The 25,484-nt window shown below is 44.3% G+C and overlaps 1 protein-coding gene across 3 annotated transcripts; it reads left to right on the forward strand.

Annotated features, from left to right (window-relative positions):
- The first annotated feature begins 194 nt into the window (after window positions 1-194).
- Window positions 195-25,484, forward strand: CBX3 (chromobox 3). Of its 3 annotated transcripts, none has more exons than XM_038760718.1 (6): window positions 195-248; window positions 2,697-2,751; window positions 6,805-6,947; window positions 17,841-18,006; window positions 23,358-23,452; window positions 24,773-25,484. In XM_038760718.1, exons 2-6 carry the CDS (start codon window positions 2,728-2,730, stop codon window positions 24,897-24,899), a joined length of 555 nt encoding a protein of 184 aa, XP_038616646.1. In that variant the 5' UTR covers window positions 195-248; window positions 2,697-2,727; the 3' UTR covers window positions 24,900-25,484. The 3 variants fall into 3 exon arrangements, with proteins under 3 accessions (XP_038616646.1, XP_038616647.1, XP_038616648.1); XM_038760719.1 differs by lacking the exon at window positions 195-248 and adding an exon at window positions 402-445; XM_038760720.1 differs by lacking the exon at window positions 195-248 and adding an exon at window positions 3,948-4,001 and having other exon boundaries at window positions 2,698-2,751.

Genomic DNA, 25,484 nt, shown 5'->3' on the forward strand with positions numbered 1-25,484 from the left:
AAGCCCCCGAAGGCGGTTCACTGCCCCCCCCGCCCGCCCGGGGGGGAGGCGGCCCGATCCTCCTCCTCCTCCTCCTCTTCCTCCTCCCCCTCCTCCTCCTCCCCCGTCGACGCCCCCGATCCGGCGCGAGGAAGTGCTAAGGGGCCGGGTTTTGGCGCCAGAAAGCTTGGGCCCCGCCGGCCGTTTTCCCGCCCCCGCCCTCCCGTCCCTCCCCTGGTCCGGAGACCGCGCGGCCCCCGCCGGGGACGGTAAGCGCCTCCCGGCCGGCCTGGGCCCGGGGTCCCCCAGCCGTCGCCCCCCCCCCCCCCAGCCTCTGCCCTGCGCGTGGGCGGCGCCCCCTTCCCCCCCCCCCCCCCCCCCTTTCCCCGTCTCCGTCGGATGTGGCTGGCGGCGGCGGCGGCGGCGCGCAAGGTCCGGAGCCGCAGCCGACGGGGACGCGGAGCAGGTCGGAGCGGCGGCCAAGGCGGTGTCGTCGCCCGGGGCGGGCGGGGGGCCGGGGGGGGGGTCGCCCTCCAGTAGCCGCCCGCGGCTCCCCGGGGGTGGGGGGGGGGCCGGCGGCCCCACGTTGCGGGGCGGCTCGGGGGCGCGCGGCGCGGCGCGGCGCGGTCCCCTCCTCTTCCCCGCGGACAATGCGAACGGGCCCCAAAGGGGTCGGGGGGGGGGGGCGGGGGAGGAGAAGGGTCGGGACGGGCGGGCCCGGCGGCGTCGGTCGGTCGGTCCCGTTAGGTGTGTGTGTGTGTGTGTGTGTAGGGCGGCCTCTCGGGGCGCGCGCAGGCCTGAGGTGGCGCAGTCCCCTCCCGCCCGCCGGCCCGCCCGCCCATCGCGGGCCTTTGTCTTCTCCCTCGGCGGCCGGGGGAGCTGCCATGCGGCCGCCAAGGGACCCCGGGGCTCCCGCCGCCACAGCCCTCGGGCCCCTCAAATCCTCACAACCTCTATAGCCCTCGGCCCCCTCAAACCCTCTACTGCCCTCGGATCCCTCAAACCCTCACAGCCTCTACAGCCCTCGGATCCCTGAAACCCTCACAGCCTCTACAGCCCTCAGACCCTCAAACCCTCACAGCCTCTACAGCTCTCAGACCCCTCAAACCCTCACAGCGTCTACAGCCCTCAGACCCTCAAACCTTCATAGCCTCTACAGCCCTCGGACCCCTCAAACCCTCTACAGCCCTCAGACCCCTCAAACCCTCACAGCCTCTACAGCCCTCGGATCCCTCAAACCCTCACAGCCTCTACAGCCCTCGGATCCCTCAAACCCTCACAGCCTCTACAGCCCTCAGACCCCTCAAACCCTCACAGCCTCTACAGCCCTCAGACCCCTCAAACCCTCACAGCCTCTACAGCCCTCAGACCCTCAAACCCTCACAGCCTCTACAGCTCTCAGACCCCTCAAACCCTCACAGCGTCTACAGCCCTCAGACCCTCAAACCTTCATAGCCTCTACAGCCCTCGGACCCCTCAAACCCTCTACAGCCCTCAGACCCCTCAAACCCTCACAGCCTCTACAGCCCTCGGATCCCTCAAACCCTCACAGCCTCTACAGCCCTCGGATCCCTCAAACCCTCACAGCCTCTACAGCCCTCAGACCCCTCAAACCCTCACAGCCTCTACAGCCCTCAGACCCCTCAAACCCTCACAGCCTCTACAGCCCTCAAACCCTCACAGCCTCTACAGCCCTCAGACCCTCAAACCTTCACAGCCGCTACAACCCTCAGACCCTCAAACCTTCACAGCCTCTACAGCCCTCAGACCCTCAAACCCTCACAGCCTCTACAGCCCTCGGACCCTTCAAACCCTCACAGCCTCTACAACCCTCGGACCCTCAAACCTTCACAGCCTCTACAGCCCTCAGACCCCTCAAACCCTCACAGCCTCTACAGCTCTCAGACCCCTCAAACCCTCACAGCCTCTACAGCCCTCGGACCCTCAAACCTTCACAGCCTCTACAACCCTCAGACCCTCAAACCTTCACAGCCTGTAGAGCCCTCAGACCCTCAAACCCTCACAGCCTCTACAACCCTCAGACCCTCAAACCTTCACAGCCTCTACAACCCTCAGACCCTCAAACCTTCACAGCCTCTACAACCCTCAGACCCTCAAACCTTCACAGCCTCTACAGCCCTCAGACCCTCAAATCCTCACAGCCCCTACAGCCCTCGGACCTCTCAAACCCTCGCAGCCTCAGCAGTCCTCATACCCCTCAAGCCCTCAGACCCCTCAAACCCCCACAACCCACAGACCCCTCAAACCCCCATTGCCCCCATTGCCCTCATACCCCTCAAACCCCCACAGTCCTCAGACCCTTCAAATCCTCCCAGCCTCTACAGCCCCCAGACCCTTCAAACCCCCCAAATGACTCTCGAGGACATTCCCCCCACGATCCTGGGGTTTGCCGCTCGGGGTGTAAATCCGAATTGTAGGGCAGAGCCCGCCATTCCTCGCACCCCCAAATCCTGGCCACCTCCCAAAAGGCTTCGTCCTCCCTCCAGGGCCCCGGTGTAAACCAATTTATTCTTTTTTCCCACCCTGCCGCCGCTCCGTGAAGGGATGGGGTTGGTGCCAACCTCTCGGGGATGTGGTCCCGTGCGAGCCACGGTAGATGACACCGTAATAAGGGGGGCTTGGGAGGGGAGCTGGAGGCAGGACCTCTTCTTCGGGGATGTCTTCCGTGTCATGTTAACTGTCCTGCATTTTTCCAGTAAAAGCTCTTCACGTCTGCAATAAAAAAAAATGGCCTCCAATAAAACTACATTGGTAAGTTACTAAGCACCTAAAGTATGTAAGGCTCTAACCGGTTATTTTTCTGCCAGAATTACGACTTCGCAGCCCCGTGGCTCAAACAATACGTCCACACGGCCCATCACCATCCCAGGTCTGGTGAATAAGGGACAGCAGGCCTTACGGTAGCTTTCAAAAAAAAGATGACTTCATTCGGACATCGAAATGATTTATGTCATTTGAAGCCTTTGCAGGAAGGGAAACTGGACTTCTTAAATCTGGACTCGGTCGGTCGATCGTATTTATTGAGCGCTTACGGTGTGCAGAGCACTGTACCAAGCGCTTGGGAGAGTACAATATAACAGGCACGTTCCCTGCCCCCGGCGAGCTTTCGGTCCACAGGGGAGTCATTCATTCAACTCAGTCGTATTTATTGAGCGTTTACCAAGTGCAGAGCCCTGTACTAAGCGCTTGGGGAAGTGCAATAGTAAAGAGGGACGATCCCTGCCCGCAACGAGCTCACAGTCTAGAGGGATGTAGGCCGAGGGTCAGCATGATGTAATATTTTAGGGAAGGATTAGATTTTGGCATCATTTAATTCATGGAAAGCCAAAGCCATTGTTAAATTCAACTGTCTCCATCAGTTGCGTTGTAGTCCGGCCAAAGTATCTAAAGCATGTTTTAAAGGACTACAGTGTGCTCTTTAGCTTTTCTGGGCTGGGAGAGAGTAAATCACCTAGATCTTGCCATAAAATTAGGATGATACTTTTGTGGATTGGGGGAAATGAAAAATGGATACGTGAAATCCACCAAATTATTAATTTTATTTGGAAGGACTATAGATAGGAGGGAGGGGGGATATCATCTCCCACTTTACACTGTAGAATAAGCAAGGTAGCTTTAAACTTGTTCCAAACTTCTGTTCCCTGTTGCGTATTTTTAAGATAAAATTAAGTCAGTATATAGACATGTTCCGCAACTTCCTGCCGCTCTGAGTTCTAGGAATAGTTCTCTCTCTTTCCATTAAATTGCTATACCTCAAACAATATCTGGGCAAAAAGTTAAACCTGATGAAAAATTGTGTCCACAAAAATCACAAAATTCAATCCTATGGTTCCCACAGTTCCAATTCTGCAACATTGCATTAGTAATCTAAGTGTAAAAGGTGAGTGTTTCCACATCTACATAGTCATACATTTTCTTTTCATCTTTTCTTCCTTTGAATTTCACAGTGAAAGAGAGAAATTTGGTGACACGGAGTTTTGACAATGAAAATGGGCCCTGAGGTATAAACCATCCTCACCTATACCTCTAACTTGGCACTGGAAATGAGTCACAAGACTAAGCTTTTTCATAACATGAAGTTCTAGAATCCAACTGGCGCAAAACTTGAATCGAATCTGAGGCCTAATTTAAAGTTTGCCAAAAAGCATGAATGGGAGAGGGATGGCTGTCCATGATGCAGGTGTTTGGGGAGGGGGGGGGGGTCAAGAGGATGAAAAGATGTGCAGAAAGGACTAGCTACTCTCAGTTGTTTCCTACTTAAATCGGCAAGCCAACCAGAAAAAAGGTTAGGCTCATACACTGAGTGCTGGCTTCAGATCATCATCTTTTAAGTCCCAAACATGGAACGAAAACTCCATCAAGGAGCCATGTGGCTCAGTTTGAACCGTCAGAACCCAGGTGATACCCAAATACCAAAAAAATCTAGACTTCTTAAAATTGGAGGTGTGCTCTCTGGTGTTTCATTGGAGCGTAGATGTCCAGCTGATTTGCCTTTTGAATGTTAAGAAATAGGTTCAAGTTATCATCTGTCCCCACCACCAAAAAATTTTCTTGGATTTGGGCTTAGTGCGTAATGTTCTTATGAAGAAAGTCCGGCCCTTGAAACCAGCTTGTGAAGTGTCATCATTGTGCCTGCAATATTTGTGTTTTTCCTTGACTTCATGTACTCTTTCTTGTTGCTGTTATGCATCTGTCGTGTTCATCCCCGTACCGCTCTTGCCCCCATCTCCCCCTTTAACTTCATGGATAGCAAGCAGCATCTTATATGCTCTCATTTGTTCCCAATTTCTCTCTTTGCTCTTCTCCACTCCATTTGCTTTCTGTCTCTGATGCTCACTCTGTTCAACATCAAGAAACAAATTTGAGTAACTTTTGTCTAAGCACTTTCCTTAGAAACATTTGTCCCTGAACGTGCAACTAGTAGAAATTTAAAGACCTCAGAAATTTGGTCCGGGAAAGTTAGAAAAATAAAAATGCATGCCATTTTTCACTGTAGAGACTGGATGCATTGAATGGACCCATGTGTTGGTCATTATTTTGAACATAGTCTTGCAGATTCTTGAAATACTCATCTGCCACTTTTCTCCTGCGTGGTATTATATTGACTTTTGTTGGGTGGTCTATAAATGAGTTTTGAACCCTCAGGTTTGCGATGGCACCTTTAAATGCAGGCATCGAATGGATGAATTTGAAGCTTCATTCCTAGAAGCCCATTTAAAATGCTAAAATTATTTGAAAAAGAAGCTGACCAAGTATGCTGCTAAAGTGCTCCTTCTGGATTTTCTTTTTTAAATGCACTAACCCCAAATCTGCCTCCTAAAAGGCCGTAATAATAATTGAATTGGTTCAATGCTTATTACATGCCAAGCTCCATATTGAGCGGCGGCGAAGATAGGATATCATCAAGTTGGACACAGTCCCTGTCCCACTAATAATAATAATGGAATTTATTAAGCGCTTACTACGTGCAAAGCACTGTTCTAAGCACTGGGCTCACAGTCGAAGCAGGAAGGAGAACAGGTGTTTACATCCTCATTTTATGGATGAGGAAACTGAGACACAGAAGTTAAATGACTTGCCCGTGGTCACATCAGAGACCATTGGCAGAGCTACTATAAAGCAATGTCCATTAATAAAGTGGTGACTACCACTTAAAATCAGTAACCCTTAAGAAAGGCAAAATGGCAATGATATTTTGTTTCCCTCCGCCTTGAATCTCAAAAATGACTTAATTTTTTTTTCTTAATTGGGAGCATCATAGATTTGTTTCAGACCTTCAGGGATAATGAAAAATTCTTCATGTTAAATTTTCTATCTCTCATTGAAGTCAGAATGCCATAGGGAGTCCTTAGGGTCATTTCTGTTTTTATGCCAAAGATGATTTTTAATGTAATGTATTGAATTTCATTTCTCATACCATTGTACCTTTTATACTGTTGTATTTTTTGTGTGTAATGATTTGGTTTTATAAATTGATGTTGGGGAATAATTTAAAGTGTCTGAGGGAGGTCATATCGCAGCTGCGAAAATATAAACGTGTTGCTGGGTTTGTTACTTGTCCTAACAGTCCTATGACGTCTTTCAGTGACAAGAATTTCACTGCAAATGGCTCTTTTTCCAAAAGAGAAGCACATCTCTTATTTGACTTGTGCTGTAGTGTCTTTTTGTTACATAAACTCATTTTTGTAGCTGCTACAGAAATAAAAAAGGATGTGTAAGGCATTCACGGTTGCCTGAATGGCATTGTGGGTATGACTCTGAATTCAAGAGATTTTATTTAGGTTGTCAGAATTGTGTATCCTCTTACTCCCAGTCTCCTCCTTTTAATCACAAAAGTACCTGCCCCAATGCAGTACAAATAGTTTTAATCTGAATATAAACTGTAGTTTGTGTCAGGTGAGCAATTCAGTGATATATACTGGGCACCTTCTACATGCAGAGCACTGTACTAAGCACTTGGGAGAGTACAGCACAACAGAATTAGCAGGCATGTTCCCTGCCCGTAACAAGTTTACAGTGTAGAGTGGGATACAGATGTGAATGTAAATAATTTATAATATACAGTTTAAAGATATGTACATAAATGCTGTGGGGTTGGGGTGGGGCGAATATCAACTATCCAAGGGTCACAGATCCAAGCTTGTAAGAGGACGCAGAAGGGAGAGCGGGCCAGGGAAAAACAGGGTTGATCAGGGAAGGCCACTTGGAGGAGATGGGACCTTAATAGTGCTTTGTGCTTGTGACGCTTGTCCATTAAAATGGGACTGTAAAGCAAAAAGAATAATTCTTAACTTCTTTTTTTAGCACAAAATGGGAAAGAAGCAGAATGGCAAGAGTAAAAAAGTTGAAGAGGCAGAGCCTGAAGAGTTTGTGGTGGAGAAAGTCTTGGACCGCCGTGTAGTCAACGGGAAAGTTGAATACTTCTTGAAATGGAAGGGATTTACAGAGTAAGAAAATATAGCATTCTATTAAATTGACACACCAACGGGTATCTTACTTAGAATCAGTGTAGGCTGGACCTCTTGACTACTGTTGCGGGTTTTAGAAGCCTCTTTGCTTAATGCCACTGAGATTGACCTTTTTCTGTTGCCCGGTGTTTGCGGGGGGTGATGGGTGGGCATTTTGTTTCTGTTCTGACGTGAAGAGAAAAATCTGTAGTATATTTATTCGTTTTAAACAATATCCAGCTGCAGCTCATTAAAAATTGTGGGCTACTGCTCCACCAGTGGAGCCAGGCGGGCTGTAGTGTTTTAGAGTAGTTTCATATACTTTGTGCCGGACACAAAGTAAATTCTCAAATATAGGAGGCTTTCCTAGCCATCTGACAATGTGACATTATTGACATCTTCCAGGTCCCAGGCTTAACCCAAGCAATGGACAAATTTGTTCCTGAATAAAAAGGACAGTAATACGTGATGACCGCACAGAATTTAATTACCACTCTATCTGAGGTCGGGGAATAGAGTTTGTAAGAGAGAGTTGTGTTTTCCCCTGTTTCCCAATACCAAACTTTTCACTTTGCCCGGGGATGCTCCTCATATATATTAATGATCTTGCTTCCTAGGAAACAGAAAATCTTTTCTTGTTCAAAATCTGGAGTTGGAATAGCTTTCACATCTACTTAGAGCTGCCCTTGATTGCAGTAGAGTTCCATTTACATACTCTCCACAGCAAGGGACTCTTAAAAATTTCACCAACTTTTCCCGGTCCTAGAGACATCCAGTACACTCAGCTCTGCCACAGTGCACATTTTTAATATCCGTTCAGGCTAGAACGTGATTAGGGAATTAGGAAACGTTCTGCCGGTAACGTGGGCTTGTTTGGGCTCGGCGTGCTTCAGGAATGAAGAAACTGCAGGCACGTAATGTCAGAAAAGGTGAGTACTACAGTGTATTTCTCTTAATGCAAGGTTTTGTGAGAACACAACTTTTGTGTTACCGTAGAACTGGGTGTGCCATCAACTGAACCTGCCTTTTTTAAGGCAGTTGGTTTTGACTTCTTTAATATGCAGTGCTGTAGGTGAGTAAGGGAGTTTCCCTTAGTCTCAATTTACTTTAGGGCCCCTGAAGTCACTGGTTTGACTGTCCTGCCAACAGAACCAAAGGTAGAAATGATTTCCTGAGTGTGAGCATTGTGTCATTTTCTGTTGCTGGTGAATCGTTCGATGAGAGGTGTGCATGAATAATACCACCAAGGGGTATTCAAATCAGTTAATAATAATTGTGGTATCTGTTAAGCGCTTACTCTGTGCCAGACACTGTACTCAGCGCTTGGGTAGATATAAGCAAATTGGGTTGGGCACAGTCCCCGTCCCATGTAGGGCACACAGCTTCAATCCCCATTTTACAGATGAGGGAATTGAGGCACAGAGAAGTGAAGTGACTTGCCCAAGATCGCACAGCAAACAAGCGGCAGAGCCAGAATTAGAACCCCTGACCTGAATCCCAGGCCTGTGCTCTGTTGATCTGGCCTTGGAGCGATATTGGATTATGGTGTAAGATATTAAGTGAAGTAAGAAATAATGGGCTAAAACAGGTAGAATTTTACAAGACGTAAATCCTCAACGATCCGAATTGGAGTGAAACTCTTTGGTGCTGTTCATGAGATCCTAGAGCTGGAAAGGACCTCAAAAATCATCTTCTCTAAGCCTCTCCTTCCTGAGTTGAGGTCTTTATTCCTTCCTAAAGATCTTCAGGGACTGAGCTGGAAGGCATTCCTAAGAAATCTATTCTAGTGTTTTCTGTCTTCAGTAGTCGCAATTTATCTTTATACCTAACTGAATTCTCTCCTGCTTTAATTTTAGCCCATTGCCTCGTAATCAGTCCTCAGTGGAAATGGAGATGATTTTGTTCGTATCTCTTCATTAGAAGCCCTTTACCCCTAAATCAACCCATAGCCTTCTTTTCACTAGGCCAAATAAGTGTAGTTACCAAAACTAGACAGGGTATCCCGACAAGGGTCAGGCTAGTGCAGAGCAGAGTGCAGTTAAGCGATTATTTTCAGATTCCAATAGCACTTTGGCTTTTTTCATTACGACCCACGACTGGATCGTAACTTCTGGTCAGCTCTGACTCCAGGTGTTTTTCTAGCTGTACTCCTGATTAGCAGTCTTTCTGTTTATATCGTTTTTCATCCCTAGGCTCGTTTCCTTGCACTTGTCCCTGTTAATCCATCCTTTTTTTTTTTTTTTTCAGGCCCGTTATTCCAATTTTCCTGTTACTTTAAATTCTGTCCCTATCTTCCAACGGGCTAGTAGACACACCCAATTTAAAGTTAAGCAAACTTAATGTGTATACTCCGTGGTTTCTTTTTATGGATCATCCGTAATGCTTTTGAAGAGTTCCAGTCCTTGGATGAATTCCTGTGGATAACACTCTATACCGACTCCTTGGGTTGCCCTTCAACCAGCTGTGATGCTACGTAAAAGTAGCTGGTGGAGACAGTAACTTTAATAATAATGATGGCATTTATTAAGCGCTTACTGGGTGCAAAGCGCTGTTCTAAGAGCTGGGGAGGTTACAAGGTGATCAGGTTGTCCCACGGGGGCTCATAGTCTTAATCCCCATTTTACAGATGAAGTAACTGAGGCACAGAGAAGTTAATCAATCGTATTTATTGAGCACTTACTGTGTGCAGAGCACTGTACTAAGCGCTTGGGAAGTACAAGCTGGCAACATATAGAGACAGTCCCTACCCAACAGTGGGCTCAGTCTAGAAGGGGGAGACAGAGAACAAAACCAAACATACTAACAAAATAAAATAGAATAGATAGGTAACAAGTAAAATAAATAGAGTAATAAATATGTACAAACATATACAGGTGCTGTGGGGAAAGGAAGGAGGTAAGATGATGGGGGTGGAGAGGGGGATGAGGGGGAGAGGAAGGAAGGGGCTCAGTCTGGGAAGGCCTCCAGTTAAGTGACTTGCCCAAAGTCACAGCTGACAATTCACAGAGCCGGAATTTGAACCCATGACCTCCGACTCCAAAGCCCGTGCTCAGTCCACTGAGCCACGCTGCTTCTTGTCGGTGGCTGCTATATAGGGAGGATTCAAGTCTGACTGAAGACTAGATAATATCTAGCGCTCTTCCTTGTCTAAATGTTCTGTTTCACTATAATAGAAAGAGGTTAACTATGTCAGGCACAGGTTGCGCTTCACAAAGCCACGTTGATTCATCCTGATGTCGTATGTTCTTCTAGGTGACCACACAGTGTTCAGTCGTTTGTTCTGGAATCTTTTCGTGTGTCATGTTAGAGCTGACTAGATCTGCATTTTCTAGAGGATTTCTTTTCTTCCTTTTCAAAATTGGGCACACTATTTACCCTTAGAGAATTACCCTGCCCTCTGTGAGTTCTCAAAAGTAATAGTGGCTCGGCAGTAATGCCTGTCAAACTACCCTAGGAGGAATGCGCTGGGCCTTGATTATTTTAAAATACTTCCAAGTGTTTTTTGTTTATTTTAGATATCCTTTCATTGTAGCCTCCCTTAGTCTAGTGTGACCTTCCTTTTCAAATTGGATTTGCCCAGATTATCCTTTTTTTTGGTAAATAATAGAAGGATTAAAAAAAGAAAAGCTCTCTCTTCATACCCAGTTGTCAACTTTGTCTTAGAGGAAGTAACATTCTCCTTATCCACTTCTTTTGCCAAGCAAAATATTCTGTCATTTACCACAAAATACTTAATGAATTATTTTTATCTCTGGTAGTAGGGGCAAATGAATAATTTCAGAGGTCTGAAAGTGGTTTGGCATAGAATAGATCATTGCATATTGAATTTTACTCCTCCACTTTCTTAAATGTAAACAGAGGTGCTCCATTGTATTGTAACTTATCTCCGCCCAGTGGGAAGTGATTATATTTCCCTTCTCTTTTCTTCCCTGTTTGTTCCCCCACTCTGTTTTCTAATTTGGGAACTTTGGTGTGCTTTCTGATTTGATTTCATATATGCTACTTTGTATGCTCCTAAAGCACATGTGTTTTAGAAGCAGCATGGCGTCATGGTTAGAGCACGGGCCTGGGAGACAGAAGGTCATGAGTTCTAATCCCAACTCTGCCACATGTCTGCTGTGTGACCTTGGGCAAGTCGCTTCACTTCTCTGTGCCTGTTATCTCATCTGTAAAATGGGGATTGAGACTGTGAGCCCCACATGGGACAGCCACCGTGTTCAACCCGATTTGCTTGTATTCACCCCATCGCACTTAGAATGGTGTTTGGCACATAGCGCTTAACAAATACCACAATTTTTTTTTTCTTTCCTGCTTTGGGAACCTGGCTATATGTAGTCCCACACATACTGTTCTCCACTGAATTGAATCCCCCGCTTCCTACTTCATATTCCTAGGAAATGGTCAAATCCATGATTGGGTGGGCAGAAGGGAAATGTCTTCTTGGGATTATGGCAAGGACAAAAGTTTCTTTTAAGAATCCCAAACTCAGCTCCAACCTCCAGAAAACATTAAAGAATTTTACTTTTTTGAACAAGTTTTTCAGGATGTAATTCCTGTTGAAGTGACTTACAAATCTCAAAGTGGAGACACTTGCATTAAGTGATATCCGTTCGTCCACCTAATTTATGGGTACATAATATGAGTGCAACAAGTGAAAATGGGAAGGGATAAAATAAGATAAATTAAGGCTGTTTTTCAGACCGTTTTCTAAAATTCTACTTTTCAGTGGCCGAGACGTCAGGCTTCGAAAATGTCCGTCTGTTGGAAGCTCTTTAAAGAAGTGTGAGCATTCTTTTGGAGCTCTGTTCTTGGGGTTAAAATTTGTGGAAATTGCGATGCAAGGGGAAATGGTCGATTTCCTAGGTCGATTACCTAGACCTGTGGTCTAGGTAAAAGCAGAAGTAGAAATGAATGTATGTTGTGACCTGAATCTGATTTGTACAAATATTTACTATACCACTTCCAAAAGCTGAATAAAAGCACATTCGAGTACTCTACATTTTAATTCTTGTGGGTACAGGTTCTTAGGAGGGACGAGTATTAGAAGGTGCTAGAAAGAAAGTGGGAGTTGAGGAATAATGTTTGGTGGTCTGGTGTCTACCAGAAATAGTGATTCTGTGTGTAGTGGGCATTTCTTTCGTGTTAGTGTGGGGAGAAGCCATGTTTGGTGTATTGTTTCACTGTTCATAAAGCACCATAAAAATTTGTTGTTGCCATTATTAATGTTCAGTTTAGTGATAGACTGGAGCTCTATCATTAATTTGAAATTTTGAAGAAAAAGTTGTTTCTTCTCTCCCAACTCCTTTGCGCCCCCCCCCCCCCCCCCCAGCCCCCTTTTCTTCTTCTTGTACGCAGCCCAAGGAATGTGATTTATACTTTTTGTCACTGTAGGGGTGTGTGTTTTTTGGGTTTTTTTCCCAGCCTTGACTTTATTCTTAGATTGTATTAGAGAACCTAGTGGATAAAGTAAGCAGAGCATACCAAGACTGTTTTCAATCCACAGACCACTTTGGAGCCCTCTTGTCCTGGAGAATTTTCCTTTAGGGAGCTGGCAAGATTGTAACAGTGGTTTTCATCTTCCGGAATGGCGGCTTGACCATAGTTTGAAAAAAGACTGGTCTGGAACACCGCAGTACACATTTGTGTGATGCAAAGTCTTCATTTTCATAATTCTGGATTGAGCAGTATTTGGAGATAGGAAATATCCTGATAACCTACCCGTTTGGAGTAGAACAAACTTGATTACAACTTAACTAATCTAGCAGTTGAGTATACCTCCTAAATATTGGAGCGTAGAGTTAAATGAAGGGGTTGACCAGTTGTTTTCCCCTTCCCAAATGAAATGCTTCATTGGGTCCAGGGTCGTTTTTAACAGTTGTCTCAAATAAAAACCTGGCTTAGCATCTCATAGAACTCTAAAATTGTAGATAATTTGGTCCATTATGTTGGTTGTTCTCTGTGGGGGAAGGCCTTCATGGCCTCCCCATGGTCACCTATTTCAAATAATTACCCTGAAAGTAAAAAAAAAAAAAAAAAAAATCTTACTGCAACTGAAATTTCTCACTTCAATTTAAGTCCATTTACTCTTGACTGTGCCATGGAGAAGAACTGATCAGCATTTTCCTTTGGGGGGAAAAAAGCAACCCTGGTGTACCTGAAGGGTTATTAAATCACCCCATAGTTTCTCTTCTCTAGGCTAGAACTGATCCCAGTTCTTCTAACCTTCCCCATTAGGGCCTTTTTTCCGTTCTTGTAGTTGCTTTTGTGGCTCTTTCAAAGTATTTCAAAATGTGGTGATCAAAATAAGTCTGATTCATTCAGACTTACTGTTCATATAAACCAGTTTCATGCTCTTTGATTATTGACTCCTGATTGATTCTGACCTATGAATCTTTTTTGGTTCTACTTGTTTTTCCTGAATTTATGATGATTGTTTTTCATCCATCGAGTGACCACTTTGCACTTATTCCCATTGGATTCCAACGTGGTTTTGTGGTCCCCATTAACCAGTTTTCCAAAGGCACCTTGAAAGTATTAGTGAATGATTGTCTACTGCACATAGTCGAGCTGTGTTCTTGATTTCTGGATCACAGTTACCAATAGTGAGAACATAATTTTCTTTGGTGCTGATTCAGGTGGGTCCTGAGTCCATTAGGTTTGTCCTTAAGCTACTCTGCATCTACTTAAAGGTTATTTCATAGTTTGAAGCAGGAGGGATTTGGGTTAGATCTAGAAATAATTCCACAATTTTACAAGTTATTGGACAGCCCAAAGGGTTACTGCTGTTTCAACCAGGAACTGAATTTTTCAGTTGAAGTTTCGATTTTTAAGACATTAGTCCCAACAGAAGCCCAATGCCAAAATAATGTGTATGTTGTTCGGGTGATATAGCTCATAATCCATAACAGAAGCAAGAATCAATAGTCCCCTTCTCTGGGTTTGTCGTAAGAAGCCTGAAGCCACGGCATCAAGCTCCTGCTTTCATGTCCTATAGCACATCTAAGTGACCAAGATTCTGTTCAGCCCTAAATCGAGGGTATTCCAATACCTATTTCCTAAGCTTTTTTCCCCCTCCCAAACTGCTAGGAGGTTTGCCTTTTAAAACTTACGATACCTGGGAGGTTGTAGAATTCCTTCCTGTAGAAATATTTAAGTAGAGTAGGCAAATGATCTAAAAGCCGTGTAAGAGCAATACCTGCAGGCAGAGGGGTGTACTAGATAAGACCTAGAGATCCTTCCAGCCCTTTTATTTAATAAGTCTTTCCGTTTCTCTACCCTTATCTCGTATTTTTCAGGTTCAGTCCCTGTTTTGAGTCTTATACTTTGTCCATTTTCTCCCTGTCTTCCCTTCCACCACTAAGGCGGAACCACTTTGAAACTGCCATAGCAGTCGAGCAAGGCATGCTCGATAGCCAGGGCAGGTAAGAGTTGCCTAGTCTATAGGAAACTTTTAGATTGTTAAGCAGTACACTGTAACACATAAGAACCATAAAGTTAATTTCCCTCTCCTATATTCTGCATTGGTCAGGTGTTGATTAGAGTATTGTGTTCAGTTTGTAGCCCCTTCGGTGAGATGACAAACCCTACAAGTAGAGTGGTAAAAATAAGGTGGAAAATTTATCAGTAAAAACGAAACGTTAATAAAACTAAACTAGAGAAGTGAAAGACTACGTATGATTTCAGAGTGTAAGAATATATGTTGAATAAATGGTAGGAAAACTGTTGAATGCTCACTCTTAGGGAGAATGTATTTAAAGCAACTCAGAGCCTAAAGTTTCTGACTGAGTGCAGAGGTGCAGATTGTCTAGAAATATACTTTATATTCATCCAGAGGTCATAAGTGAGTAAAATTTTGAGCTCAACTAAATAATTTGTGTATGGAAGCAGTGTCAAGTACATGAGTCAATTGGAATTGGAAAATATAGGACATTCTCAACTCAATGATTCTAAAACGAGAAGGTATTCTTTGGGATGTGATTTTTAAGTCTTACATGGAAGTAGGATCTTGCAAGATGGCCATGGTTTTTCATTTATTCATTCATAATTATTGAGGACTATGCAGAACACTGTTCTAGGTGCTTGGGAGAGGGTACACTCCAAGTAAGAGACCTTCAAAAGTCATTCTTCGAATAGGCCATTTCTGGGTAATGGAAGATGGTCAACTGTATTGTTACCAAGTAGTGGAGTTTATTGAGCATTTACTGTGTGTAGAGCACAGTAAGCACTTGGGAGAATACTGTACAAAAGAACAGGAATAGAAGACCCCTTCCCACAAGGAACTTCAGACTAGAGAGGGTTATGTGGTCACTCCCTAGGTTGTTTCCATGGGTCACAAATATCCTGCCTTCCACTCTCCCAGCTTCATAGGGGGTGTTCATTTTCTAGAATGCAAGGAATGTCTCTTAGGACTGTCTCAATATCTAGCACATGGTACCCAATGCATTTTAGTCACACTCTCATGCCTCCCCCCAAAAAAATAATCCAAAAGGATGCTGTGGAATGGTGGAACTGTACTTTTGCTACCATTGGATAGCTGAAGTGACAGATGAGGATGTGGAAGTGAGTGAGTTTCCAAGGATCCTAACTTACAGGGTGATGAGTCTTAATGAGTGGGTAGAATCAAGTTGCTCATGCTTCCTGCCTTGCTTAGTGGTAAAAGGTTACTTCACTAAATTAAACAAATATGAACATTTTTCCCTTTTAATTTTCATTGCAATTTCTTGGGACCAAAGAGAATGTGGAAAATCTGAAAAGGGCCTGCTCCCTTCCATTGATCTTTGTCACCCTCTGCCGCTCCATTGGTGTCAGGGAAGTGTGTCCTTTTTTTGCAATTGGAAGGAAGTAAGGTATTAAATCAACCAACATGGTTATACTTCGAGACATGCCAGAGTTGACTTATATGACAGGTAGTTCCATGCACCTCACCCTGTTTTGGCAGATGTTATTTGGACAGGTGGAAATATCAGCCAGGCCATTATGGAGGTAGAGCAGAGAACAATATGCTTTAATGAAATAATTAGATTTGTAGTTTTATGTACGGGCTTGGAATTGAGGTGTAGGCCAGTAAAAATATTGTTTGGCTTCATCTCAATTTTAGGCCTGAACCTTCATCATTGGCTCAGGTAAAGTTAGAAATGACTCCTGTTCCTTGAAGCAGCGTTGTTGCCACCAAAGTCCACCCTGGCCACTCTTCCTGACATCAGAGCTTTGGGGTCATTTTGGCTGCCTTTCTGGAAGTGGAAGAGGAACTCTTTTCCTCAGTTCCCAGTGTGCTATGGCTATGTCTTTTTGAAGGAGGAGATCCAGCAGAAATTGCAAAAGGCAATGGAGAATAGATAGTGACTGGGGAGATGGGATTTTGAGAGAAGGAATGGTTGCAAATGAGAAAGTGATGGCTGCGACTGGAGATCTTAGCATTTGAGTCCATTTACTTATACATAAATTCTTGGTTCTGCTTGCGAAGGGCTCTGGATCTCAAATTGAATCGTATCTGTACCCAGTCTCAAATAGGTCCCGTAATTAGACTCAGACCAGTAGTGATAATTCATGGTGGGGTGCGGGGGTTCAAAACTAAGTCTGCCTTCCCTGGAATTGGTGAGACAGTGATGCGCCTCTTTCTTTGAAAAACCAAAAATTTTCAACATTTCATCACCAACCCCACTCCCACCCTAGAATGAACCAGATGTTTGGAGGAGATGGCAAGGCAGAACTGGCTTAGGCTCCAGGGTATTTGGCGATCTGGGGGTGAGTTGGCACTGCTCAGACATTCCTCATCAAGAAAGGGCTGACAGGAAAGTGCACGGCAACACATATGTATGCGCATGTGTACACACACACACACCCCCCCCACACACAGACATAACCAGATCAACTTTGAGAAATGAAGTAAATCAACCAGTCATATATGACTCCCATCTTTCAGTTCTGTATTATTATGCAATTAGTGTCCAGAAGCAGTGGCAGCTATGTAGATGGTGCTCTTTCTGGACAAACTGGAGTTAGGGAGTGTACCAAAGAAAACCAAGGCCCTAAAAATTAAGCCAGGTTTGTTCCAGTCCCGAGGCACCATACCTTAAATACACACCATGCACCGGAAGAAGTAGATTATTTGGTGGCAGCACGTGCAAGTGAACTGATTTAAGCAGAGAAAAGACCAGAAAGTTAAATTATGAGTTGAGATCTTGAGTCTTTGAATTACTAAAGTCGAAAAGGAAAGTGGCATTTACTTTTTGTGACTCAACTAAATGTGGTACCAACTGCCTCAGGCAATTAATCAACCGTTCATTCTTCATATGTTCCTTTCCCCTTTCTAGATATAAGTTTTTCTCCGTGCCTTCAGAGTTGCTCTTGCACTATTTCCTAAATATGTTTGGAGTGTGATTGTTTCTCCTTCCCAAATATTCTTTCTTGCCACTCTGGCCAGTTTCTTACCCCAGGGACAGCTTTTTAAAGCACTCTTAAATACCCTTTGGAGAAAATCATAAAAATTGAGAACTTGCTCATTACGCTCTGGCTACTCCCATTGTATTGTTAAGATATTTTCCTTGTAGTTTTTACTCAATATGACGATGTATAGTAGCTAATGTCTGTGTAATGGTTTAATCTGTTAAGCAGAAAATACAGGTATTGGGAAGTGTCTTCCCATCCTTTTTGCACCTTATTTTAGTGCTGGCTGTCTTGTGTAAACAGTTTGCCCCTATGGACTTCCTCCCAAAACACCTTATTTCTGGTCTAGTTGAAAAGTAAGCATTATTATGATTATCTGACGGTAGTTAACTACTAGGTCACTTTCAGAGCTGATCTTGTCAGGTTAGGACCTTAAACTGAGTACCTAAATGTGGGTTTGCAAGGTTTAATCGACTGCTGGACTTTCTTAATCTCTTATGAATACAGTGCTGACAACACATGGGAGCCTGAAGAAAACTTGGATTGTCCAGAATTGATTGAAGCATTTCTTAATTCACAAAAAGCTGGTAAAGAAAAAACAGATGGTGCCAAAAGAAAGTCTTTATCTGACAGTGAGTCTGAGGACAGCAAGTCAAAGAAAAAAAGGGAATCTGTAAGTACAAGGCTTTTTGGTTTCATTGATTTGTCTTGCACAAGGAAAGAGTGAATTTGGTTTTACTCCAGTGTTAGATTTGTGGAGATTTGAGGGTAGGGAGTAGGCTAGGGCCATTCAATTACAGTTCCCTTAGAAAAATGCAGGTTTCTCTACAGATCAGGAAGAAAGTATATTTTAGCATAGTGAGAATGAAAAGCTTTAGTGTCGAAATGCTTGAATTCCTGTAGCATCTTATTAATTACCTGAAACTTCATGTACGTGTAACAATGGCATATTTCAAGCACATAACCATAGTAAGTAATGCTTTTTATGACATTGATTTGGGTGAAATGGACTTTAATTGCATTTAGAAGACCGTGTTTTTGCTCGGTTAACTTAACTTGGAATGGGTATACCTTATTTTTCAGACTTGCTACTCTTGACTTCATTCGTTCAGAGTGATGCTTTTAGTCACCAGTTTTATGGTTAAATTTAGTTGTTTTGGGTTTTTTTCCCCATGGATTTTTATCTCCAAGGAATTCTGCAGCCTATAAAATGGTCACTCAAGAGGTCACTACGAATTCCAATATCGACCCTGTGTCCCTGTAACTCCAACTTCCTGGGGCCTGTCGTGCTATCTGATGCTCTTGACCCTCTGGAGCGCACCTGACTTAGTTAGAAACCGCTTTTTCCTGGATCTACTACTTCCCCCTCCAGGTCCCTGTGAACTTCCCTGTAGGCATCCCCGGGCTCACATTCCTCTCCCCCCTTAGGGGTAGGAACCTCCCGCCTCCAGAGTCCCCTAGTACTGTCTGCTGTTTGGACTCAGCAATATGTGCCTCCCTGCTTTCAGCCAACCCTTTCCTTTGCAGAGCTGACCACGTGGGTCTTCTCAGCTCTCCTAGAGGCTCCCCTGCAAGGCAAGCCCTGTGGTGAGGTGCCCAAGGAATCAGAGATAGTGGCATAGGTCACATTCTGTGATGGCCCCAGTGTAACCCCAGTAGTTGTCACTGGCCCCCCTACAGCCAGGTCCGTGGTGTCAGCTGTCCCCTGGTAGATCATGCTATCAGGCTGCCCTCATTGTTACTCAGCGCTCCTTCAGTTGACATCCAACTGCTGCTGTGAAGTCCTGGAACTGTGGAAAAACTCTCAAGAATTTCTCCCAGTTAATCCTTTTTCTTTCTTCTACTCTCCATCATTGAGGGTGAGGGCACCTCTGCCGGAGTCTGGGTGAGAGGAGCCCGTCCCACCCGTGTTCACCTCCCTGGACATTGCCACCTCTGACTCCACGAAGTTTTATCCACTACCCAGGCAACACTGTCTTCTCGCTGCCCTGGGTTCATCAAGCCCATCATCTCTGGCTCCGCCAGCACGTCTGGCTCACCCAGATGTCTGCTGTGGTCATCTGATGCTCCGCCCCGTGGCATCCATTGGATACCTACAACCTTGCGAACATACGTGTCAGTGACCCTTCCCAGGACACCTTTCATCTCCCTAGTATGACTGTGAAAGATAGACCTTGCTTTGGGCATCCACGCAACCTAAAGGCCGTAACCATCATTTCCCTGAAGGAGGAAGTGCTGCCATTCTGAGAACAAAGCCTCTTCCCCTAGGGTGGCTTCCCTTTGGGATCGTGATACGTGTGGGGAAAATTTATCAATCTCTCTGTGCCCAGGGAAATGTCCCTTAGCCCACTCCTTGGGTCTCCAACTTGGAACAGATCCATCCTGGCTGTCCAGAGGCTTCTGCCTTCAACCTCCTGAATTTGCAAACACTTTTTTCCCCGTCTTTGAGCCGTGGGTAGACCTTGGCCAGCACCCCTGAGTTCATCTGGCTACTCTGAGGGGTTTGCATTCCTCAGATGCCAAAGGCTGAGTTTCCCCGGCAGTCTAATCGGGGCGTCTCTCTCCTCTGCCTGGGAGCTCAGGGCAGGTTGGGATGGGACAGTAGCCTTTGTAAATGCTACTTGCCCTCTGAGATGAACAGGGAGGACCACCATCCCCAGCCATGGCATGAAGACGGTGAGGTCTCAGCTACAGCTCTACTGCTCCTCCCTTCAGACGCATCTCGGGGCTCTTTTTCAGTACCTGGTGGAGGTAAATACCCCCAAGCCCCCTCTGATTGCTTTGTACAGACCTAATCGTCAGAAACAAATCATTCTTCACCCAGCCACAGACTACTCTCATTGGCCTCCTGTCTGGACCGCCACACATCCTATGCTCTTTCCAGCTGCCCGCCTGCAGCAGCTACTGTGGCCTTGCCTCTGGTCCATCTCTGAGAGTCAAAGTCTTTGACTGTCGCCAATTTATCCAACCTCTTATAAGCTGTACACACCTTCCTCGACCGAAATGCCAGGGACAGGTTCTTTGAGCCGTGTGACCACAAAGTCCAGCTTCTGCTTCCGAAGCTGCAACCGGGCTCGCTCTCGCTGTACAGTGGACTGCTGAGCTTCAGTGCAGACAAGAAGCTGTTTCATTTGGTCGACATCTTTTTCCTCTGTGGGGTTGCCTTTGCTCAAGCCGACGTCAGTAATATGGTCTCATACTGAGACCTGCTTCTAAATTAATCTGGGGATCAGCCATCCTGGCTGGCATGTTTGTCCCTTACCAAGCCCAAAATCAGACTTCAAAAAATATGCTACCCAATTAAGAAAAAAATTCTTCCCTTGAAAACTTGAGGTACAGCAGTAGAGAATTAAGTTCTTTCACAAAGGTAAAAATTTTGTCACAACGTCAGTTTTTCATTCAGGTTCTCTGTTTTCCCCCAATGGCCATTTGTGATACGGCCACTAAATCGGTGCCAAATGAGTCAATCCCGCCGTATTAGCTATTTCAGTATTAACGGGAAAAACCGATCATTGGCAATGAAAAGCTAGCCACAAAATGTTTCCCTGGTAGGGCTTGGTTTAATACTTGATTACACTGAAGATCAGGTCCTGTGATTTCCAATTGGTTTGTTTTATGTAAGAAGTATTTAGATCTTCTGTGGCTTTCTTGCTTGTTTAGTGATCAGCAGGCTCTTAGGTTCCTGGTATCTCTCCAGTGCTTAGCAATCCCCCTTCCACCCTAAGCCATCGTTCAGGTTCTCTGTTTTTCCCCAATTGCCATTTGTGATATGGCCACTAAATCGGTGCCAAATGAGTTAATCCCACTATATTAGCTATTTCAGTATTAATAGGAAAAACTGATCATTGGTGATGGAAAAACTAGCCACAAAATATTTCCCTATTAGGGCTTGGTTTAATACTTGACTACACTGAAGATTGAGTCCTGTGACTTCCAATTGGTTTGTTTTGTGTAAGCAATATTTAGATCTTTTGTGGCTTTCTTGCATGTTTAGTGATCAGCAGGCTCTTAGGTTCCTGGTATCTCTCCAGTGCTTAGCAATCCCTCTTCCACCCTAAGCCATCCATTGCTTAGGTTTCCAGGTTTCCATCCATTGCTGGCTTAATTTTGATTAAGATCATCATCTTTGTTGTTAATAGTACTATGGAGCGCCGAGTTAACCCTTAGTTCAGAAGAAGGGTAAAATACAATCCCTGCCTTGAGAGCTTCCAAGCTCGAATGGGAAGACCGTGAAGTGTTGATTGACCATAAAATACAGGATTAAGGCTTGGGGATATATCCAGCATTACTTGACTGGTGACTGAGTGGTACTTATCGAGTGCTTGCTATGTGCAAAGTATTGTACTTAAGCGCTTGGGAGAATACAGTAACAGCGTTAGCAAATGTGTTCCCTGCCCACAGCGAGTTTACTAGATGATTTACCCCAGCATATGTAGGCCCTGATTCCACTGTTACAGTCCAGTGATACAGATAAATCCGTCTTTCCCGCCATTCCCTGATCTCCTGCCCCTCTCTTGGGTACCATATTTTTTTTTCTTCATTTAAACTTTAGTGATAGCAACATCTATTGTGCGGTCACAGTCACGCCACCCCTTCCCTTCCAGCCTGCCACCCCATATTCTTGCCCCAGTAATGGGGGTGGGGACAGAACAAATTGGCAGGATGGGGGTCACGGTGATGATCTGGGGTTTTTATTGTTTCATCCTTCATACGTCTGTCGACCATCTACGATCCCTGCTTTTATTCTTAGAATGAGCCCCTAAGAATAGCTCGCTGTGGGCAGGGAATTTGTCTGTTCATTGTTATATTGTACTTTCCCAAACTCTTAGTACAGTACTTTGCACACAGCAAGCTCTCAGTAAATATGATTGAATGAATGAATGCTTAGTAGACACTTAATAAATACTGCTGCTGCAATTACCCTGTCAAAACTGTAGAAGGAACACTAACTTCATGTAAATAAATCCTTAGGAAGGTGTACCCCTCAATGTAACCACTCATGCTAGAACTATATGTTGGAGGAACATATCCTGACTCTATCATGAGACTCCTCTGTGTTTAAAAGAGCAGAAGAGTATGTATAAATTATCAACAGTTAATCTTACCTCAAAGGCAAATAATGGGGAATTTCAGCCCCAGTGTGAGCAAAGCACTATAATAATAATAATAATTGTGATATTTGTGCCAGGCAGGCACTGTACTAAGCGCTGGGGTGGATACAAGCAAATCGGGTTGGACAGAGTCCCTGCCCCACATGAAGTTCACATTCTTAATCCCCGTTTTACAGGCGAGAGAACAGAGGCATAGAGAAGTGAAGTGACTTGCCCAGGGTCACACAGCAGACAAGTGGTGGGGCCAGGATTAGGACCCAGGTCCTTCCACCACTCCAGCCTGAGCTCTATCCACTAGACCATGCTGCTTCTTGCTGCCAGTTGTGAAAGTGGGCAAACGCCCTTCTCAAAGTAAATCCAAGTCCTTTAGCTGCATTGAGTGGTGGCGGGGAAGGATCTCCTCCGGAAAGATTTGGGCTCTATAGAAGCCATACTGTCAGTCATGTCTTATCTTTGGGCTGTGACCATGTTCCTCAATTAACTGATGGGATGATGAAGATGCACTAGCCACCAAGTACTCACTTTTAGATTGTATGGCTTTTCTGTGTAGATCAAAGCTCTTCCAAATGTTGTCACTGATATTTATAATAATAATAATGATGCTGATATTTAAACGCTATGTGCCATTGTTCTCAGCACTGGTGTAGCTGCAAGGTAATCAGTTTTTCACACATGGGGCTCACAGTCTTAATCCCCGTTTTACAGATGAGGTAACTGAGGCTAAGAGAACTTAAGTGACTTGCCCAGAGTCACATTGCTGGCAAGTGGCGGAGCCAGGATTAGAACCCATCTTCAGATAGCCTCTTCTCGGCTTTTTAAGGAAGATGTAAAGTGTCGTGCGTAAATGTAATTTGGGGCCTTATTCCGGGGTGGTGTAAAACTTTTGAAAATAATTGTTTCCCCTTTTAAATAGGTTGACAAACCCAGAGGTTTTGCTCGAGGCCTCGATCCTGAGCGAATAATTGGTGCCACAGATAGCAGCGGGGAATTAATGTTTCTTATGAAGTGGTAAGTGTGGCAACTGTCACTTTTCACAAACATCCAAAGCAGTAAGAAGTGGAACTTTTAGGAAAAAAGAGAGACTGTCAGCCATTGTATTTTTATACACCCGCACACGTCCAGAATAGGATTGCCTCTGGGAATACAACGAAAGGCAGAAAACTGATTTATCCAGAGGCATTTGTCATTAAATAGAAAGTTGAGTTATTCAAATTCCGAAACACCAGAGGCTGACCAGGATTGAGTTGTTCAGAATCACACCGTTAATTAATATCATGGGATTGAAAACACTTTAATAATCGTGATAGTCTCCTTGTTAAGATTCTGTAACAAATGGAAATATCTTCAATAACCTTACCTGGTAAAGCCATAAACCCCAAATATTGTCAAATTATTAAGTTCATAACAAGTTTATATTTCTTCATGTTCTGTTGTCTGACTGATTTTTCCTATTGGGTGCTTCATTTTGTGGGAAATCAAAGTCCAGGGGAAATTTGTGTCAGAAGAGTAATAACCAAGGGGAAAGCCTCAAGAAACCAGTTACAGTTCGTTCTCTGGTAACCCAGAGGCTGTGTTCTTGGAGAATTCTGCATTAAGGCAAAATCACGTCAATACTGAAGGTTTGCCCCGTACCTCACCTGTGCCCAGCAGTTTCCTGTGACACCAAATTGTGTTCTGTAAACTCCTTTTTTTAAGAGGAAAAGAATCCCTTCATTTTTATATGTAGTCAGTTCTCTTACTAGGTAGCGGTGTGTTCTTTGGGAACCTCACAACGAGGTTGTCTTGGCGGGCCCAACGTCGCATACATGCCTACAGTCATTTCCTTCAACACCGATCACACTCTATCCTGGACAGAGATGCACCGTAGAAAGAAAGTTCCCAATCTTTCGGCGGCGTTCTAGCCAAATCTAATAGTAAAACGTATGAGTGAAAAACATGTTTGTGAGTCTTAAAGGATACTTCAAAATTCTTAGCGGCACTTGGACTTCAGAATGATTTAATTATTTCTCCTGATCTAAAATGTGTTTATGGTGAAAATGTTTCTGCTCTGTATTAAGATGAGACCTTGCCTCTCTGTTGACGAATTTTCTTTTGAGATCTTTAAAGCCCGTAATTCAAAGAAAGAGAAAACTAAGTAGCTCAAAACCAAGACCAGTTCAGAGCCACGCTTAGAATTTGAAGCCTCTACGTTCTCAGCGCGATGGATAGCCTCCCAGCTATTAGATACTCCCGAATGTAATAATAAGAATATAAATCATCCTCTCTGGTTTTAAGATAAAGAGTGGATAATTCGGTCTGATTGCTCACCCAACTCTTTTTCTACCACAGGAAAGATTCAGACGAGGCTGACTTGGTGCTGGCAAAAGAAGCAAACATGAAGTGTCCTCAGATAGTAATCGCTTTTTATGAAGAGAGACTAACTTGGCATTCGTGTCCAGAAGATGAAGCACAATAATTGTTTGCATTGCTTTTTTTTATATATATATATAAATCTGAACCTTGATATTATTCTTTGATTTATTAGCAATGTGAGAAACCTACATTCTAATGAGAGTTGAGTTTGATATGTTCGTTTCGAAGTAGTATGGTTTTTTTTTTCCATTTTTATTTTTTGCATCAACAGCACAGGTAACTTTGAGCAAGTAAATAAGAGCTTCTGCAGTTGCTTCATTTATCACGGAAGAGAGCATTTGATACTATGGAATTGTTACTTCCTCCACATTAGAGAAAGGCTTTTATAAACCTTGATTTAAAAAAACTTACATAGTCATTACTGAAACCTAACGAATGTTTAAACAAACTCACAGATGTTTTGTAGTCTTCTATACTATTGATGTGCATGTTTTTTCTTCTTTACCCCAACCCACCTCCTTAAACATGTAGAATCAGTCCTTTTAGTATTTGGGTTACTTGGTTCTGCAGGGGCCAGGCAGAAGCAACAACTTTGTAGTAATTGGAATGTTATACAACTGTATATTGTTTACTTTATTGTAAATACTGGTGAGCAGTGGTCAATAAATAGTTTTATATTCTTCCTTTA

The sequence above is a fragment of the Tachyglossus aculeatus genome, chromosome 2 (genome assembly GCF_015852505.1).
Source record: "Tachyglossus aculeatus isolate mTacAcu1 chromosome 2, mTacAcu1.pri, whole genome shotgun sequence".
NCBI classification, from domain to species: domain Eukaryota; kingdom Metazoa; phylum Chordata; class Mammalia; order Monotremata; family Tachyglossidae; genus Tachyglossus; species Tachyglossus aculeatus.

Bases quoted from the DNA above. Each gene is read 5' to 3' on its own strand.
- CBX3 (XM_038760718.1), top strand. From the start codon at position 2,728: ATGGCCTCCAATAAAACTACATTG. The intron at 18,007-23,357 runs GTAAGTACAAGG...CCTTTTAAATAG, and splicing joins CAAAGAAAAAAAGGGAATCT to GTTGACAAACCCAGAGGTTT. The intron at 23,453-24,772 runs GTAAGTGTGGCA...TTTCTACCACAG, and splicing joins TTAATGTTTCTTATGAAGTG to GAAAGATTCAGACGAGGCTG.